This window comes from Oryza sativa, chromosome 1, assembly GCF_034140825.1.
Source record: "Oryza sativa Japonica Group chromosome 1, ASM3414082v1".
Lineage (NCBI taxonomy): Eukaryota > Viridiplantae > Streptophyta > Magnoliopsida > Poales > Poaceae > Oryza > Oryza sativa.
The window spans coordinates 9067809-9086365 of record NC_089035.1 but is presented as its reverse complement, the minus strand read 5'-3'; the positions used below and the strand labels follow the sequence as shown (position 1 = coordinate 9086365).

The following is an 18557-nucleotide window of genomic DNA, read 5'->3' as shown; positions in this document are numbered from 1 at the left end:
CTTGTGTCTTTTTCCACACCCATATTCTTGTATTTAAACAGCCTACCTTACAAGGGAGGCTTCTGGAGAACATCAAAGGTGAAGAGAGAGAGAGAGCTACAGTAAAACCCTTCCATGACCCCTTTTCCACCTTGCTTCCGACAGCTTTCCGTCGGTGATGGTCAAACGAGGGGTCGGGCCTTCTTCTTTAATAAGTGTAGTATAGTTTAGTGTTCGAGTTCCATGTCAAGTCCTCTTGTGTTTTAAGGTTAATCCTGTTTTGGTGTCATGTCCATAGCGTTTGCTGAAGGTGGTAGGACCCATGGTGGCGGTATGTGTTGCAGGACATCTCAAGTGTCATGCATGCTAGACCATGGTGGATAGTCCCTTCATCGACTTTATTGGCTAAATCATCATGGAGGCTTGAAGCTGTTGTTTCGGTGCAGCCATATTCCGATGGATCCGATGCCTCAATGCTAGGTTCAGGTTCCTCTTTTCGGTGATTTGGATGGGGTTGGCTGGAGACTTCTGCGCCCTTCCACTGGTGGTGGGGTTGCCCGAACCAACAGTTGCTTGATCCAAACCTGCTGCTCATTGGCTAGCTCCCTCGATTGATGGATGGGCTACGGATGATGGTCGGTGGTCAAGATGGAGTAGGTGAGTAGATAGGTATTGCTTAACGAAGACTATGACGTTGGTGTGGATTTCATGCTTGTTCAACTGAATGTGGTGAACCAAGTCTACATGTTATAGCATTTAATGGTTTAAGGTTTCCAAAGGTTAATTTCTCTCAATATTCATATGATGTACTCCAGCTTGATCTAGCAAGACAGATGTTCTACTGCCACCGTCCAAGTTCTCTCTTGATTAAGGTTGGTTGGATTTAGGGAACATCTTTCTCGACGTTTTCTATGCAACGGTAACCATGCAGGGTTCATTGTTCGGGTTGAGTATAGACTGCTTGTGCACCCTTGGTCCAAGCGGTTGCGATTAGTGCTCTTCAGATTTAACGATGAACACCACACCACGCAACATCAACAACAAACCTCTAATGCGTGTACATTCTGTGGAGGCAACAGAAGGAAATTACCTGTATGTCAAGCGGATTGCACGTTAACGAAGGCCTAAGGACGCAATCATTGCGACAAATGACACAATACCCTATCGATCTGCTCCTATGCTACTCTTCAGTTTCATTAGAAAGTTTGTTTCTTTAATTCAGTTAGCCTCTTTTATGATAAGACGGTTCAATACTTTCCGTGTATCTCTTCGTCGATGTACTTGGGTTGGGTGGGTTCTCCTGAACTTAATCATAGGCCTTGTTTAGTTCGCGTAAAGAAAATTTTTGGGTGTCACATCGGACGTTTGACCAGATGTCGGAAGAGGGTTTTTGGACACGAATGAAAAAACTAATTTCATAACCCGCCTGGAAACTGCGAGACGAATTTATTAAGCCTAATTAATCCATCATTAGCACATGTGGGTTAATGTAGTACTTATGGCTAATCATGGACTAATTAGGCTTAAAAGATTCGTCTCGCGATTTCCATGCAAACTGTGCAATTAATTTTTCATTTTATCTATATTTAATGCTCTATGCATGTGTCCAAAGATTCGATGTGACGTTTTTTGGAATTTTTTTTGAGAACTAAGACCCTGTTTAGATGGCACTAAAACTTTTTAGTCCCTATCACATCGGATGTTTGGACACTAATTATAAATATTAAACGTAGACTATTAGTAAAACCCATTCTATAACCCTGGACTAATTCGAGAGACGAATCTATTGAGCCTAATTAATCCATGATTAGCCTATGTGATGCTACAATAAACATGCGCTAATTATGGATTAATTAGGCTTAAAAAATTTATCACGTGAATTAACTCTCATTTATGTAATTAGTTTTATAAGTAGTCTATGTTTAATACTCCAAATTCATCCATATGACAGGGACCAAAGTTTAGTCCCTGATTCAAACACCACCATTAAAAAAGGCCTTATTCGAATTTTTTTTTAGTTTTCTAAAAAAACAATAATAAAAAAAAGCATATTATGCCTTACAAATACAAATCGCACCAAGTGAGGCAAAGGAAACGGAAGTGCCGAGACGGGGCGGGGCCCACAATCTGACAGATGTTGCCCCTGCGCGGCTGCCACCGCCGCCTCCTCTCCCTGCGCGGCGTCACCGCCCCCTCCCTTCTTCCTCCCATCACCACCACCCCCACCACGTCCATGGCGGCGCCCCAGTCCCACTCCCACCCCGCCAAAACCCTCCGCGCGAGCCCTCCTCCGCGTACGCTCTGGACACTCCCCTCCCTCTCCTCCTCGGTCTTCTCCCCTCTCCGCGGTCTCACCCTCTCTGCTCCCCCTCCTCTGCAGCCTCCACCGCCGGCTCGGCGCCCAAGAGGTCCAGGACGATGGCCACCGACGCGGCGGCGACGGCGCATTCGGCCTCGGCGGGGTGCTCCGCGATGAAGGCCGAGTTCGCCAAGCACGCCGAGTACCTCAACACCCTGGTACGTTGTACGCACGCGTTAGAGCGCTCGTCCCTCGCCTCCTTGGCGTGCGACGACGTTCTCTCTTCTCGAGCTATTTCCTCCCCCCTGCAGCGGCGCGCTCAAAGAGGACGCTGTCGTATATTAGAGTAGAGTAGAGGCATGATTTTTTTTTTGGGGAAACTGTTGGTGTGATCTGGTGCCAAGATCTTGTGCGGGCCAGGTGCTCGGAGAAATTCCCGTTGAGCCTATGCGATCACTGGCTTCTGCTAATGAGTGCATTATTGACGAGATAGCCTTGTCGATCACTTTGGAGTGCCGGTTAGTGGTGTAGGGTAGGAGAAGTGTTTTGACAAGTAAAGATTACTGACCTCACGGGGTGTGGACACTGCAAAACTTATTGTTATTGGACATTTGTACCAAACTGATCCTCAAAGCTGCTTGAACTAGATGCTAGGTAGCTCTGCTTAAGATATGTATATTTGGTTTAGTGTGTGATATGGACGGCACTGCTACTCTTAGTGTGTAATTCTTCAGTTGAACATTTTTTTCCCCTTGTACATGCTGAAAGCAGTTATGGTAGTAGCAGGCTGTATCTTTCTTAAGTTAGCAATATTTTTATATTATCTCATCAGTTTTCCATATGTAGAATGATAAAAGGGAAAGGCTTGTGAAAGCAAGTCGGGATTTGACAATGAACAGCAAAAAGGCCATCTTTCAGGTTCACAGGTAATTTGACAAGCAAACAATTGTGCTAGTGGCATTACATTGCTTCATTAAATAAAGGAAGAGAATTATCCATGTATGTTTCCTTGACAGATAATGTGATTCTTAGGGCCCCTTGTATCATTCATTACCTTAGTTTGTTATGAATTAGTATGCCATGTGATACTAAAATTATTGTGGAATGTCAATGAACCAGTAAATTCTAGTTTATTCTTAGTGTAAAAACGTCATTCTGGTTTTGCAAAACTTATTACTCTCACTGTACGGACAATCAGGAACTCTCCATGAGCTAAGCTTTATGGAGTATTTGTTTCCTCCAAATCGAAGGCGATCAGAAACAAGATTTTAGATGAACTTATTTTCATCTCGTGGCACGTTGTGAGAAGTTATTGCTAGTCTCAACCTTTGGCAATTGATAAAAGCTGTATGTGCAAATGATACATTCAAGTTATTATTTAGTGTCAAAATTGTCCATTCATCTGACAACATTGGAGAACTATACATACTCATCTCAAAAGTCTCTTTCATGATTTCATAGTTAATAACCAAATTGACCTACTCTCTGTTATACTGCTTTGCAATTTTATTTGCTGCTATACTTAATTTATAACTGAACTGATTTGTTTCAGGATAAGTAAGAATAACAAGGAAGAGGTTCTTTCAAAAGCTGAAAATGATCTCACTGTTGTGGTTAACCAATACATTGGGAAGTTGGTAAAAGAACTGCAAGGGACCGACTTCTGGAAGCTCAGAAGGGCCTATACCTTTGGTGTTAGTATAAATGTTGTTCCTTTACATCGGTTCTGTTCTAGGTTTGTAACGGATCCAATATGTTTGTCATGACTATTTCAGGTACAAGAATATGTTGAAGCTGCAACATTCTGCAGATTTTGCAAGACTGGCACTTTATTAAGTCTTGCTGAAATCAATGATTCTTTGCTAGAGCTGGGTGACAAATCTGTTGAGCCCTTACAGATAAATGTACTCGACTATGTTTTAGGGGTAAATGCAACTGTCCAAAATTTAGTTCTGCTAAATATCCTTTTCTTTGTCTGCTTGAAGTTGTTGAGGGTATTTCTGTGCTGTCAATATGTTAGGTTGCCGATCTGTCAGGAGAGCTGATGAGGCTTGCAATTGGCCGTATATCTGATGGAGAAGTTGAATATGCCAAAAACATTTGTGCATTTGTACGTGATATATACAGGGAGCTGACCCTTGTGGTGCCTCTGATGGATGACAATAGTGAGATGAAGAAGAAGATGGAGACTATGCTGCAAAGTGTAGTGAAAATTGAGAATGGTATCACTTCTTTGATGCCCAACAATATCAACTTTATACCAGAGTCCTCATTTATGACCTTTATTTGAAAATACATAAAATCCTTGGACGTATCAATACTTATCACAACATGAATAATAGATGAAACATATTATCTTTTCCTTAAGTGAAACTATATACAGACATGTTATATAGACTTGTACTCTTTAACATGCTATATAGATTAGTAGTTAACATGCACTTTCCTTAGTTCAGAGGTATCTTCATTTCTAATGCTCATTTATACTAGTAAATGACTGTTAATAATTTTTGTGCCAACCAAAGATGTGGTTTCTATATCTGCTAAATTCTAACTATATTTTCCCGATTCTTAAAATGGCACACTTTTGTTTGATGACGTGTTCCTTTATCCAAGATCTAGTGTTCTTTTTGGTACAACTGACATATCGAATCCCGTTTTTAACCGGCTTAGTTCTCTATGCACGGAGAACCTCATAACTCTGACATTTTGTTGAATCCTTTGTTTTCTAAGGACGCCCCCACTTGAACTAGCTAACTAAGTTGATTTTAAGTTTTTTTGGAACTTGGAAGCATGTACTAGTCAAGTTTAAGTGTTTAATGTGATGGATTGATGGAATCCAAATGTTCTAGTTCAAAATAGAAAATGCTTAACATGACTTTCGTCAGTCATTTCTTAACCTCGTGAATGATTGCAGGGGGGGTGGGGGGGGTGCATGTTAGACTGTAGTTGAGTAGTTGATTTTGCCTCGGCTTACCGTATTGAACTATAGCAATTGTTCTACCTTGTTTAATGTTTTAGTATGGACAAAATTCACAAACTTGATATTACAGCTGGAAAATAAATTATTTCAGTGTATCGTGTGAATCGGGTTCCACTCATTTGTGAAAATATTTACATATGGGCTAGCATCATTTTTTTTCATGTGTCCGCAGTTGATTAGTACAGTATTACCTTTTTGACATATGCAGTTGTCTGGGATACTATATCGCTAGATGTTTGTAGACGTTTGACAGTGTTTATGTATTTTGCAGCTTGCTTCAGTGTTCATGTGAGAGGATCAGAGTACATCCCTTTGCTTGGCTCATCTGCTGATCCAGATTACTCTTTTTTTGGTGCCTCAGACTTTGACCAATGAAGCCTTTGAAGCTAGATCCCCAAACTGACATGTTAGACGAACTATTGCTCTTAGCTTCCAGCTTGTTCACCGCCTGAAATCGTTGCTGGTGTACTACAGCATGGAATGTGTTAAATGGAGCTTGGAAGATTGTTTTTTTATAAACTTAAATTAGGATTTCGTTATCTCCACTCCAATGGTTTCTATTAACCAATATCTATGCTTTTGTCTGACGTCTTGGATATCTCCATTTAAGTTAATAGAAATAAAGGAAAATCTAAATAAAAAAAAGATCACCAAGCTAGGGAATTATTTCCATTATAGAAAAAATAGCGTAAAGCTAAACCCATATTATTACTGATATTTTATACGGTTTACTTTTAATCTTTACATCTCTTGTTGGATTGGACACTTCTTGACAATAAGATTTTCAACGTTCTTCGCACTGCTGTACATACGTTGGGGCAAAATCAACTTTGCTGGATATTTTGTATTTTTGTTTTCTATTTTAAGTGCACGGAAGTTTTTTACATAATGGATAAACCGGCCGCTGCAAATAAGAAGCACAAAGCCGTACTTAATTATTACAATGATTCCACGCTAATTTAGAAAGATAAATATGTACACTAATAGGTTCGATAAATCTAAAGAAGCACAATTTTTCGACTCGCGTATATTCTATTGTTAATATTGTTATATTGCTATGATTGTTGAACACCTTCATTCTTGAAAATGGATTCGGATATTCTCTTGTATATATATTTTTTCAAAAAAAAAATGGTTCAAGGCAGATGATTGTTAAAAATTATAGACAAAATTAACAATACAAAAGTATAGTGATATCTACCGCTCTCAAAAAGTCAAGTTTATATATTGAGAAAAAGAAAAGATGAACTTACGTTCTAATAGTACAAGTACTGTTTATAGTTTGGATCTATCATTGTGGCATTGTTGTCTTGGGAAAAACGACCGAAACTGGCCACACACGGAAGTGGGAAACGGTGTGTAGCCCCCGTTCCGTCGCCGTTAACCAAGAAAGCCCCACGACCGCGTGGCCTCGCGAGTCGCGAGCCCCAGACTCCACACCACACAGCCCCCCTTTCCCCTCCCCTCCACAGCCGTCGAAACCCTAGCCCCAAGGTTCCCCCACGCCTCGCGCTCGCCGTCGCCATGGGCAAGAAGCGGAAGCTCGATTCCAAATCCCCCGCCGCCGCTAGGTCCGCAGCCGCCAGGGCCGCAGCAGCCGCAGCCGCCGCCGCCGCCGCCGCCGCCGTCGCCGAGCCCTCCTCCCAGCCCGAAGCCCTAGCCGAGGACCCGGCCCCCTCGTCGCAGCCCCTGGGCCTATCCAGCGAGGGCGCGGGGGAGAGGATGATGTCCCGTGAGGCTGGCGGTGGCGAGGAAGAGGAGGTGGAGGAGGTCGAGGTGGAGGAGGAGGTGGAGGTCGACGAGGACGAGGATGGGGAGGGGGAGGGGGAGGAGGAGGAGGAGGCGGCGGAGAGGGACGCCGACTCGATCCAGGCGCTGCTGAATTCGTTCCCCAAGGACCAGCTCGTTGAGCTGCTCAGCGCCGCGGCGCTCAGCCACGAGGACGTGCTCACGGCCGTCCACCGCGCGGCCGACGCCGACCCGGCGCTGCGGAAGATCTTCGTCCACGGCCTCGGCTGGGACGCCACCGCGGAGACCCTCACCGAGGCGTTCAGCGCCTACGGCGAGATCGAGGACCTCAGGGTCGTCACCGACCGCGCCACGGGCAAGTGCAAGGGCTACGGTTTCATCCTCTTCAGCCGCCGGTCCGGCGCCCGCGCGGCGCTCCGTGAGCCCCAGAAGAAGATTGGCAACCGCACCACGGCCTGCCAGCTCGCCTCTGTTGGTCCTGTGCCGCCGGGCGGCATGGCCACTAACCCTGCCCCAGCGGTAGCCCCAGCCCCAGCGCAGCTGGCATTGCCGCCAGTGTCGGAGTACACGCAGCGGAAAATTTTTGTCAGCAATGTCGGCGCAGACATAGACCCGCAGAAACTGCTGCAGTTCTTTTCAAAGTATGGTGAGATTGAGGAGGGTCCTCTTGGGCTCGATAAGGTTACCGGGAAGCCGAAGGGCTTTGCTCTATTTGTCTACAAGACCCTCGATAGTGCTAAGAAAGCGCTTCAGGAGCCACACAAGCAATTCGAGGGGGTTGTGCTGCACTGCCAGAAGGCAATTGATGGACCAAAGCCCAACAAAGGTGGAGGACTTGGGGGTTTGTATGGTGCTGGCACTTCAGGCGGGAGGAAAGGCGCTGGTGGTTATGGAGCTCATAGTCATTCTTTGCCTGGTGCTGCTGTTGGGGGCCATGTGATGCCATCTCCAGTATCCAGTTTGACTTCATTGCCAGGTGTAGCTGGTGGCCCAGGGGTGAATCCTGCTCTGGGGCAGGCCTTGACAGCTATCCTTGCCTCCCAGGGTGGAGGGTTGGGTCTGAACAACATCCTGGGAGTTGGTGCAAATGGTTCAGGGTTGCCTAACCCAGGGGCTTCTGCAGGACTGGGTAGTAGTGGTTTGCCTGGGATGCCTGGTGCTGGTGGTTATTTGGGCGGCTATGGGGGTGGTGGTGGGTATGGCAGTACTCCACCAGGAGGCCCAGGAAGAAATTACATGGGTCATTAGGTAAGATCCGGATAGGTGATTGTGTCCCAACCATAGGAACCTACAAATAGTTTTCACATGTGTTTTCTGCCAAGAAATTGATCTTGCATTTTTTACATCGGTAAAGAAATAGCTTTCCCTTTATGAGTCGCTATATTATTTATCTCTTCTTGGTTGCTTTTAAACTGAGTTTGCTTTTGCATGAGCCAAGGTACTCTTTTTATGGTATTGCTATTTAGGTAGATGCTTCGCATGCACAATGAAAGTTAGGATAACATGCCATCTTGTGTTAATTTCTTTAATGCCACAATTGTTGCCATAAGAATCTGAAGTCTGCATTTTGCAATCAAAATTTCAGGGAGTTAATGCCTTATGTTAGTGTTAGTTGAATCGTTTCCAATAATTCTATTGCACATACTCTATATTAGGCATAGCTTGGGAAAGATTTGGGAAGCTTGATATTCTATTAATCAAAAGAAATTGAAGTACAGCTAAATAATAATAGGAGATATGCGTAGGCTGGTTGCTAGAGGTGAAATCACGTGCTTTTCTGGTCTCTTTTTTAGTTAAATGATGCTTGATTTCTGGTTTATTTCTTTATCATGTCTGGCTCTCGGATTTACCAAAAGTATCCAAAGATATTTACATGCACTATCCATAGTCATTCACAATTATTCGCAATCATGCATGGTTCATGTTGTGCCTTGTCATTCTCATGTGACTCAGTTTGCTCCTAACCTTATTTTGATGCGTATGCAGTGCAACTGTTCAGCTAGGTTGTAACATATTAGTTATTTCATAACCCTTCCATAACGTTTTTTTAACTGCTAGTAAATCACCATAGTACATGTATATCATTTTTTCAGAAACTTATTTTTTGTACATACAAATTTTAACTTTTTGCAGACCCATTTCACTTATTTTTATTCACCTTGCTATTTTACAGGATGCTTATAACTATTTTACTGTGGCCAGATGATTCTACGTGTTCCTGCTTCGCACTTATAAACTTGCTGTTTTAAGCTGTTTCTGGCAAATCGATTACTCTAGTGGTCAAAGTTTTCACAAGAACTTTGTTTCCTCAATCCTATCTTTCAAAATTAAGCAGTATGTACAACTATTTAGATTTTCGAATGGCCATCAGGGCTTGTGACCTTATTGTAAAAGAGCTTGTGTGGATTTAAAGAACCATGGATCTTTTCTACATCGTTTTGGCTAAATAAGTGCAGATTTTCAGCATAAGATCAGGTTACCTTTTAAATTATTTAAATTGACCTGTGAACCCAATGCAGGTTACCTTTTCACATGCTTTATGTACAGAGCTCCTTTTCTATTATTTTTTACATATTTGCGAAACTTATTTTATCCTAACCCGCATGGGAGTGTCATGCAGACATGTTTCTAAACAAAGAGTTGATCTTTTTTCATTGTGTAGAGTAACCTTAGTATTTTCAACCCAGTCTGTCATTATTGTTCTGCATACAGGTAATCTTGACTACAGGAATATATTGCATTTTAGAACTTTCTAACAGATGAAACTGTGCTTTTCCTTCATAAATTGCACTGCTGTGCTATGGTAGTTGGCTATGTTGCCATGCATGCCGCCCTTTGTGTTGAACTGTTGCACCTGTGTTCTATTCTAACATCGATTAGTGTTTATTCTGTTAAACTCCTAACTAGCCGGCCTTCCATTCTTTTTTCTTTTCTCTTATTCTTGAAGACATTTTCAGATTAGTGATCTGTCACTCAGTGCTGTTATCACTTATCTTTCTAGCTGTAATAGTTTGAAGTTAAATCCAGTAATATGGCTTCTATTGGTGAAATTCAGCGAGGCAAAACATTTGCCTGCTAAGCACCTCATTGCTGTTGCAAGCAAATAGAAATTGCTTCCCTCTTTTGCATGGATGCATCATAATGCACTGAATTAGAGTTCATGGCATTCATGACATTGTACCATGTGGGATAGTAGAGTTGTCTAATAGCTTGTTATCTTAGCTTGGTTATCTAGCCTTAACGACAGAAACTCATGTAGCTCATGCTTGTTTACTTAAGCCGATTCCAATTATTTAACCAGGTCAAGTTATAATACTGAGGACATTGTTTTGTCACGCAAATTCCATCTTGTGTTTGCTTTTATGCTGGTTTGCCAGATAATCTACTCCAGCATATGCATATCCATCCCATCTTTCTTTAGGAATGGGGTCAGCCAAACGGTGCATGGATGAAGAAGCGACATGGGACATCCGCCCAGAAAGGAACGAGGAACCGGTGTTCCATCGGACGGGTGAACGAGTTGCGACGTTGTTGCGGCAAGCCGGCAACGGCAGCGACGCAGCCATTTTTTCCATGGCACTTGCGAACTGTATACCGCTGGATTATCATTTGGGGGACTGGCCAATGTAACAAGGATTCATTTTGCTAATCGTGAGATGTTCAGGACCAGCAGATGAAGCAATTTCTGTTATACCCTCATTTCGATCCTCACGGAACAAGGCTCTGATTGGTTGAGTGAAGGCGATAAGCTGCGGGGAAGAAAATGAAAGAGCAACGAAGAATAATTTTAGCACTTATATATATATATATATGTCTTACAAGCGGTTAAAAGTCTAACACGAAGCACCCACACCCCAAAAAAAGGGCCTAAAATTAACGTTTAAATTTTTGTTGTGATCGTTTTGCATATGAAACCGAACATTTATTGGATTATTGAAATGGATTATTTATTTCACGCTCTGAGTTACTTAGACTAGTATTTGTTTTGAGCTACTCCAATAGTCTCAAAAATAGATAACCCATCAGTACAAATCCTCCGTCTTAAAATAGATATAACCTACCATTATAAATCTGGATTATATATTATAAATCTGGATTATATAGAGGAGGGAGTATTTACTATATTTATTTCTTAAAATATTTAATTTATTCTATAATCAAATACATAATTCATTTGAATAATCCACTCATTAACCTACATTAAACATGACCTAACCCGTAGCAAATTTTGCCCCTGCTTCATTCTCTATGCTAAACTATGGTGTGGCTAACAAATTAGGCCTTATTTAGTTGGGAATAGTTGTCACATTAGATATACGGACATACATTTGAAGTATTAAATATAGTCTAATAACAAAACAAATTATAGATTTCGTTAAGAAATTGTGAGACGAATTTATTAAACCTAATTAATTTGTCATTAACAAATGTTTATTGTAGCACCACATTGTCAAATCATGGCGCAATTAGGCTCAAAAGATTTTTCTCGCAATTTACACGCAAACTGTATAATTAGTTTTTTTCCACATTTAATATTCTATGCATGTGTCTAAACATTTAATGTGATGGGTGAAAAGTTTTTTTTTTCAACTAAACAAGGCCTTAGTGAATATAGATTTGGTAAATTTTTGCACAAGAATGTGTATGCAGGTCGAAGGATAAAAAAACTGTGGCAAGCCACCACGTGACAACGAAATAAGCAACTGTGTCATAAAGTATAAAGTGTGATAAAGTTTAATAGTCTAAGGGTGTGTTTGAGGAGAAGAGATAGAGGAGATTGGTAGGTTACACAAAAACAAAACGAGGTGAGCCATTAACACATGATGATTAATTAACTATTAAGTATTTTAAACTTCAAAAATGGATTAATATGATTTTTTAAAGCAACTTTCCTATATAATTTTTTTTAAAAAAAACATAGTAGTTCGGGAAGCGTGCACGCGGAAAACGAAACAAAACTCACTCACAATCACCCAGATCAACCAGGAAAGAACACAGCCTAAGTCTGGACCAGGCTAGTGAAACTTACAAGTACAGTAGTAATTTATACTCCTATAAATAAATCCCCAATCTTATACTATTTGACACGCGAAATTCATAACAAGAAGAAAAACGGCTTAACAAGGAGAGAGACTGATTTTTCTTTTTTAACAACCGAGAGAAATGATTCGGAATAATTAATTATTTGTCACTCCTATCTATTAGTGGTGATAAAAGAATTGTCACTGAACCCACATATCATATACATATAAGGACCCACATGTCATATACAATAAGTATAAATAATTAATTAGCACATGTTAAAAGTGGCAAGTTAAATGTCCATTCGGTTTGCTCTTCGATTCCTAACTTAACTGATTTTTTTTTTAAAAAAAACTCCTGAACCGACCCGATCTCTGGGCCGGAAAAAGATAGAGAGAGAGAGAAGGGAAGGGGAGGGGAGGGCGGGACGCCGGCCGGAGCACGCAAAAATCTCGCTCACCTCGTGAAGAGCTGAGATCAAGGGGGGAGAGATCGGAGGCGGCCGTAGCGTGGCGGAGATGGATCCTGCTAGCGTCAGCGCCAGCGCCAGCGGCGACCCGATGGCGGAGTGCCCTCCGGCGGCGGCTGCCGCTGAGGGCAGCGACGCCATGGACTGCGGCGGCGGCGGGCGGAGCAACGCGAGGGTGGCCGGAGTGCTCCGCGGGTTCCTCGCCGTGCAGCAGCGCCGCGCCGAGGCGTACTCCACGCTCCGAAGGTATATATTATACTATCTCGCTGCTTGCTGGGTCCGTGCAACTTGTGCAGTCCCGCCCCTAAAACCCTAGGATTGGAGTAACTTTTAGAATCAGGGGGGGATTTTTCATTGCCCTGGTAACTTTTAAGCCGAGGTTAGAGTGCTGTGTATGTGATTCCTGTAGGCAGGATCTTTGTGGTTTTAGTGATAAATTGCACTCTGAATGTGATTTTTGAGGCGATGAATTGAATATGAAGAGCAAGCCATTTTGGGTATGTAAGTTTTTAAACTAGAAAAGATGAGCTATTGGAGATATTAAGTTATTAACAAAATGATAAAACCTTTTCCTGGAGCACGGAAGTAGTATCACCCTTATGCAACGCTAAAATAACTGAAATTATGGCAACGAAACGAAAGGAATGCGTCGGTATTACTGAACTCATTATATGCTTCAAGTGGCATGTTGAACAGAAAATACGATATCACATATGGAAAGATGTCACTGACTGTCGTATTTGCTAACAGCAATTAAATAATGTTGGTATGCTGGTTAACCTAACTCATCTTTTGTACAGAATTAAAATCATAATCACTACATTGAGCCAGCAAAGCTGTTTCATGTTGAAGTGTAACTTAAAAAGTAGAACTCACAACTCACAAGCATACAATCTTGAAGTGCTGAAAATCAACGCTCAAATCTAATTGTATCGCATACATGGTTTATTTTGGATACTGTGATGGAAATCTTTTATTTAAAACAGCATCGTCATATTTGAGGGTTCCGACCATTCTTTTTGTTATCTCATTTTGAAAGTTATGCAGGGGTTTTTCTGAATACATGGCTAATGGAGGTGAATTAGCTTTTCAACAACTATGCGCGAGTGTTACGGCGGAGTTCAATGATTGCTCGAAACAAGTTAGGCAGTTATCACCTGACTCATCTCCTTTTATCATACAAAGTTATATATTTCATATTATTCCCTATAGGTTCTCGAAATGGTAGCCCTCCTATCAACGCCAGAAATTTGTCGTGGCGATCTTGCCAACTTACTGAAGGATGTGCAGGCACACGAGAAAGAGAAGTTGCATCTGGTAACCTGTCTATGACTCCATTGTGTTGTTATGAAATTTGACATGGTTCAGCCTTATGCTTTATTTTCAACTGAAAACTGATTTCCTTTCAAAAACCAAATTACTTGGTTACCTACTATATTTTTTGCTTTTAATTGTGGCGTAAGGAAGCTACTATGTCGGAATGATTAATCACACAAAGAACTAAATTTTTTGTTTTTATGGTTTCGTTCTGACCGTTTTACAAATAGCAACTCAACCTATTTCAATTAACAAATTTAACATGCATCCCGATTCCTGAATTCAAAGTGCTGACTGGTTTGGAGTTATACTTTGCTCTAAGATCAAATAAAATACTCCCTCTGTTTCATATTATAAGTCGTTTTGACTTTTTTCCTAGTTAAACTTTTTTAAGTTTGACAAAGTTTATAGAAAAATATAGCAATATTTTCGATACAAAACACTCATTTTATCAAAATATATTAAATGTTGGTTTCAATGAAACTAATTCGGTGTTGTAAATGTTGCTAATATTTTTTTCTATAAATTTTGCCAAACTTAAAGAAGTTTGTCTGGAAAAAAAAAGTCAAAATGACTTATATTATGAAACAGAGGAAGTAATATAAACTTGTTTCCCTGATTTAGCAATAATAGTAATTGATATGCATTCAAAGGTTAATGTCACATTGACTAATCTGTTTGAGCATGATAGTATCAATTGCAATAGGATGGCATATTCCTGCTTGAAAACTACACCTATTACTCTCTTACTGATGACCCCTGAAATATTTTGCACTTAGCCTGTTATGTTTACTTAGGGTGTTTGAATTGCTTGTCTAGCAACTAGCAGCAATACCTTGATTTAATATTGAACTATTTTCTGATATACTTTTGTTTTCATCATCTTTTCTTTGTGAGGGAAAAGTAATTTCATTAATCAACGCATGGCATTGCTGCTAAATAAAATTAAACTCAAAACTAGTCCAGAAGCCTGACAAACGATTGTTTCTAGCTGTTGTGGCTAATCACGTTTTGGTTTGATCTGACGCACAATCTATCTGTAGGTCTCAGCTTGGAAATTTCTCAATTCACTGAACAAAGTTTTTTTTTTAATCTCTGATTATTTCAGACGGCAAGAATTCAGGTGTTGAAGAAAGCTGGTCGTCCTTCGGAACGCCTGGTGAACCATGCAGATTGCAGGTCAAGCAATATGGCTCAACATGTCTGTGTGCATGTCAAAGAGATAACCGAGGCTGCTGGCACGGAGGATGCAGAGGCAGATGCTGAGTATGATGGTGCTCTTAAAGAGGCCATACAAGGTGTTCAAGAGGCAGTGACCAGCATAAACGAGCACATGGAGGAGGTGCGCTATGAGATTGATGCCCTTGGGGCAGAAATAATTGGTAATAACTTGGCTGAAGTTGAAGAAGCTTTCCCTGATACTCTATTGATAAAATAGAAAAGTTGCCTAGGCGCTAAAAGGCAGAGTGAAAACAAACAATTGGCACAAATATTTTGGACTAACAAACAAGCTATTCGTGTCCCTTTGGGGATTTATTAAAAAAAAGGAGAGAGAAGAGAACCGGAAGATTTGTTTATGCCAGCATTGCTTCTTTGGTGTTCTGCTATTCACTAGAATTCAGAGGAATGTGGCATGCTTTTGGTCCCTTGTTATTCACTAGAATTCAAAGGAATGTGGGATGCAATCTTTATGGGATCGATATTCGATAGAGAATGTGATCTGAAATTGTTGTGAATATTGTTATACTAATTTGGTATACTCATGCCAATAAGATTTTCTAAGGCTCAAGCTAACCCAGGCTTGACCATTTTGTCTGATGAGGTCATGAGGTTTGATACTTTAGATACTTCTGGAGGATGCGAAATTGATTGTCATCATTCATTTAGTCTGCGTTCCTTTTATCAACTCCAAATTGAAAGTTTCTTGTTTTTGTTAGCACGCTTTCTAAATTGCTAAATGGTGTTTTTTTAAAAATAAATAAATATCATATATTTCATTAAAGAAACAAACAAATCTATTTTTAAGTTTATAATAATTAATAGTTGATTAATCATACTCTAATCTCCTGTATCATTTTATGTGTCGACGAAAAAGCTCAAGCAAGTTCACCAGCACCACACGGAGTAGAAAATTTTCACGTTTTCTAAGCACATGCTTCCCGAAGTATGTGTGTTTTTATAAAAGAATGATCTATAAGAAAGTTGTTTTAAAAAATCATATTAATCTATTTTTTAAGTTTAAAATAATTAATACTTAATGATGCGATAACGTCTCATCTCGTTTCGTGTATTTTCACTATCTTCTTCTTTTTCACAAGCATACGCCTCATGTGTACTGCGCTAAAGGAGGTGGGTCAAAACAGTTCACCAATTTTTCCACGGATCAAGCCAACCTGGATATATACATAGTATTCCCTTTTGGGTCTAACTCAACCCATGGAGTTTTTCAACCAAACACTTACAAAAATAGAATGGCCCAGTCCAACTCACCAAAATCCTCCAACAAAAAGCATGCTAGGTTAGATGGACAAAAGGGTGCTGCAGTGACAAGTATGACTGGCAGAGTGCTTCTAGGCACTGTTCAAGTGCAACTACACATTATAATTATAGACTCTCCATATACTCTAGGGAGTAGCTATATTTATGACGCCATATTTTTTTATAAAAAAATAGCCGGCATGTATTTATATTATAAATTTCTAATATGTAATTTTAGTGTATTTACAATGTAAGTCCCAAAATTATATATGTAAGTTCTAAAATTATATATGTAAATCCTAAAATTATATTAATTACATATGTAAGTGGTGTGTAAGTGATATGTAACTACAATAGAATCACACTATAATTACATATGTAACTGCAGTTTAAAAACAGACATTGACGTGAGCTCTCTATCTTCCTTGGCTTCTCCTTTTCTTGTCCTTTTGCCTACCATCTGTGCATGGCATCTTGGATTTTACTCCGTAATGATTAGATATTAGTATGTCCTGGATAGTGTATATCGATGTATAGTATCAACAATAGTAGTAATGATGGTGTTAGCAGTTTTGGACATGCACAAATCGCTGAACTAATTGTACGGTAAAAGATCGACTGTAAACTAATTGCTATAAATATGACGCCATATTTATAGCAATTCCGTAACTCTATACGTTCTTTTTTATGGTTTTATGTGAAATTCATGCAAACAAGTGAACAACTAAACACTGTACTAAGTCCTAACTACCGACAACACAATCAAGTACAGTAGATATCTATTTCCATATATACATTTCCTATTGTATGCCCTAAATGCATATCCAATCAGCCATCGCCGTGGTCCGTGGTACCAAACCCAACACATAAACAGCGACATAATGCAGTCCCATTCACGCGACAGGTTTTTTTTAAAAAAGAAAACACACACACACACTCTCTCTCTCTGTGAAGTCCTCAAAATCATTATAGAATATTTATTTTGGTTAGGCACGGAAATGTATATATTGAGTTAAATTGTAAGTAACTTGCATATAAATTTATTAAGAAAAGGAGAGAAAATACTTCACCTACATCATTAATCATTAATATATTAAACCCCTAGAGCTACCCTTTTTCTCCCTTTTTGGATTTTTTTTGGCTCCTCAGTAGTTGTCCTATGTAATTTGCAGGTGCAGAAGCTCCTCGATTGGGTGACATGATTTTTTTTGCGCCGTTTCCTCCACCGGTTGTGCCAGTCTCGTCCTGCATGTGTGTCACGCAGAACCTTTCTTGTAGTAAATGACGCATGGTGGTGTTTATAAAAAAAAAGACTCCTCGTGTTTGGACGGAATAGCGCGCACGTACTTCCACCGACTGACACCATGTTCCGTTTTATACAGTACACCCCTAGCTTTTAAAGAAATGCGACACGAAGAAGAGAAAATTCTGCTCTTAGGGGCAGCACTGTAAACATGAAAAACACAAGGTTTTTTTTTTTCCGAAAAACAACCAAATCTATCCCCTTCCCTCCTATCCCCAAACTCTATCCATCTACTTCCTTCCCTGCCCGTCCCATCTCTTCCCCACGCCGCGAGAGCGCTGTCGTCCCTCCCTCACCACATGGGCGATGTGTGCGTCAGAGCCGGCGCCAGCCCTCTCTCCCCCTTGTCCTCCCTCTCCCCCTCCGCACGCCGGCAATGGGACCTACGGCGGCGGCGACGGACTTGGCTGCGAGCGCCAGTCGTCCCTCCGGTCGCATGGGCACCGGCGCCGCATCGACCTTTGCCCCACGTCGCATGGAGACGACGACAACAGTGTGGTTTCGGCGCGATGGAGCTAATGGCCCTCAACGGTGACGGCCACGCTGCGGGGTTCGCTAGCGCGGGGAGCAGCAAGCGACGTCGACTGGTGTCATTTCTGCATCGCGGGCAAATCGGAGGACTTGGACCTTAGCGAGGAGGTTCGAAGGACCTCGTGTCGCTCGACAGCGATGGCGAAGGTCATGGTGGTGGAGCTTGCAAGTGTTGTCGAGCCAGTGGCATGAAGCAAGAGGTCGCGGCGGGCGAGCAGGGGCAGGCGATGGGGAGCCGGGGAGCAGGAGGTCGTCAGTGTGGAGGAGCTCGCGGAACTCAAGGGCGGCGACCATAGCGGGGAGCTTGGCGGCGACACTGGATCCGACTGCAAGTTCGCCGCTCCTCCCCACCTCAGATCGAAGGATGTGGAGCTCCGCCGCCGGCGCAGGGCTGCCTCCGTCACCGCCGCCTTCCCATCAACCCTAC

At 41.5% G+C, this 18557-nt stretch overlaps 3 protein-coding genes across 4 annotated transcripts; all 3 read left to right on the top strand.

The window, feature by feature from the left end:
* The first annotated feature begins 2070 nt into the window (after nt 1-2070).
* On the top strand, nt 2071-5806 carry LOC4324369 (uncharacterized). The gene is made up of 7 exons (XM_015773386.3): nt 2071-2273; nt 2360-2496; nt 3125-3204; nt 3831-3972; nt 4054-4203; nt 4299-4500; nt 5533-5806. Exons 1-7 carry the CDS (start codon nt 2114-2116, stop codon nt 5634-5636), a joined length of 975 nt encoding a protein of 324 aa, XP_015628872.1. The 5' UTR covers nt 2071-2113; the 3' UTR covers nt 5637-5806.
* An 875-nt stretch (nt 5807-6681) lies between these two features.
* On the top strand, nt 6682-9476 carry LOC4326212 (UBP1-associated protein 2A). 2 transcript variants are annotated; one of them, NM_001401634.1, is made up of 2 exons: nt 6682-8258; nt 9184-9476. In NM_001401634.1, exon 1 carries the CDS (start codon nt 6786-6788, stop codon nt 8256-8258), a length of 1473 nt encoding a protein of 490 aa, NP_001388563.1. In that variant the 5' UTR covers nt 6682-6785; the 3' UTR covers nt 9184-9476. The 2 variants fall into 2 exon arrangements, with proteins under 2 accessions (NP_001388563.1, NP_001388562.1); NM_001401633.1 differs by lacking the exon at nt 9184-9476 and having other exon boundaries at nt 6682-8391.
* Nucleotides 9477-12391: 2915 nt separating this feature from the next.
* Nucleotides 12392-15636, top strand: LOC4326211 (uncharacterized). The gene is made up of 4 exons (XM_015771281.3): nt 12392-12747; nt 13549-13642; nt 13714-13818; nt 14927-15636. The coding sequence occupies exons 1-4, from the start codon at nt 12551-12553 to the stop codon at nt 15254-15256; spliced, it is 726 nt and encodes a 241-aa protein (XP_015626767.1). The 5' UTR covers nt 12392-12550; the 3' UTR covers nt 15257-15636.
* Nucleotides 15637-18557: the final 2921 nt, after the last annotated feature.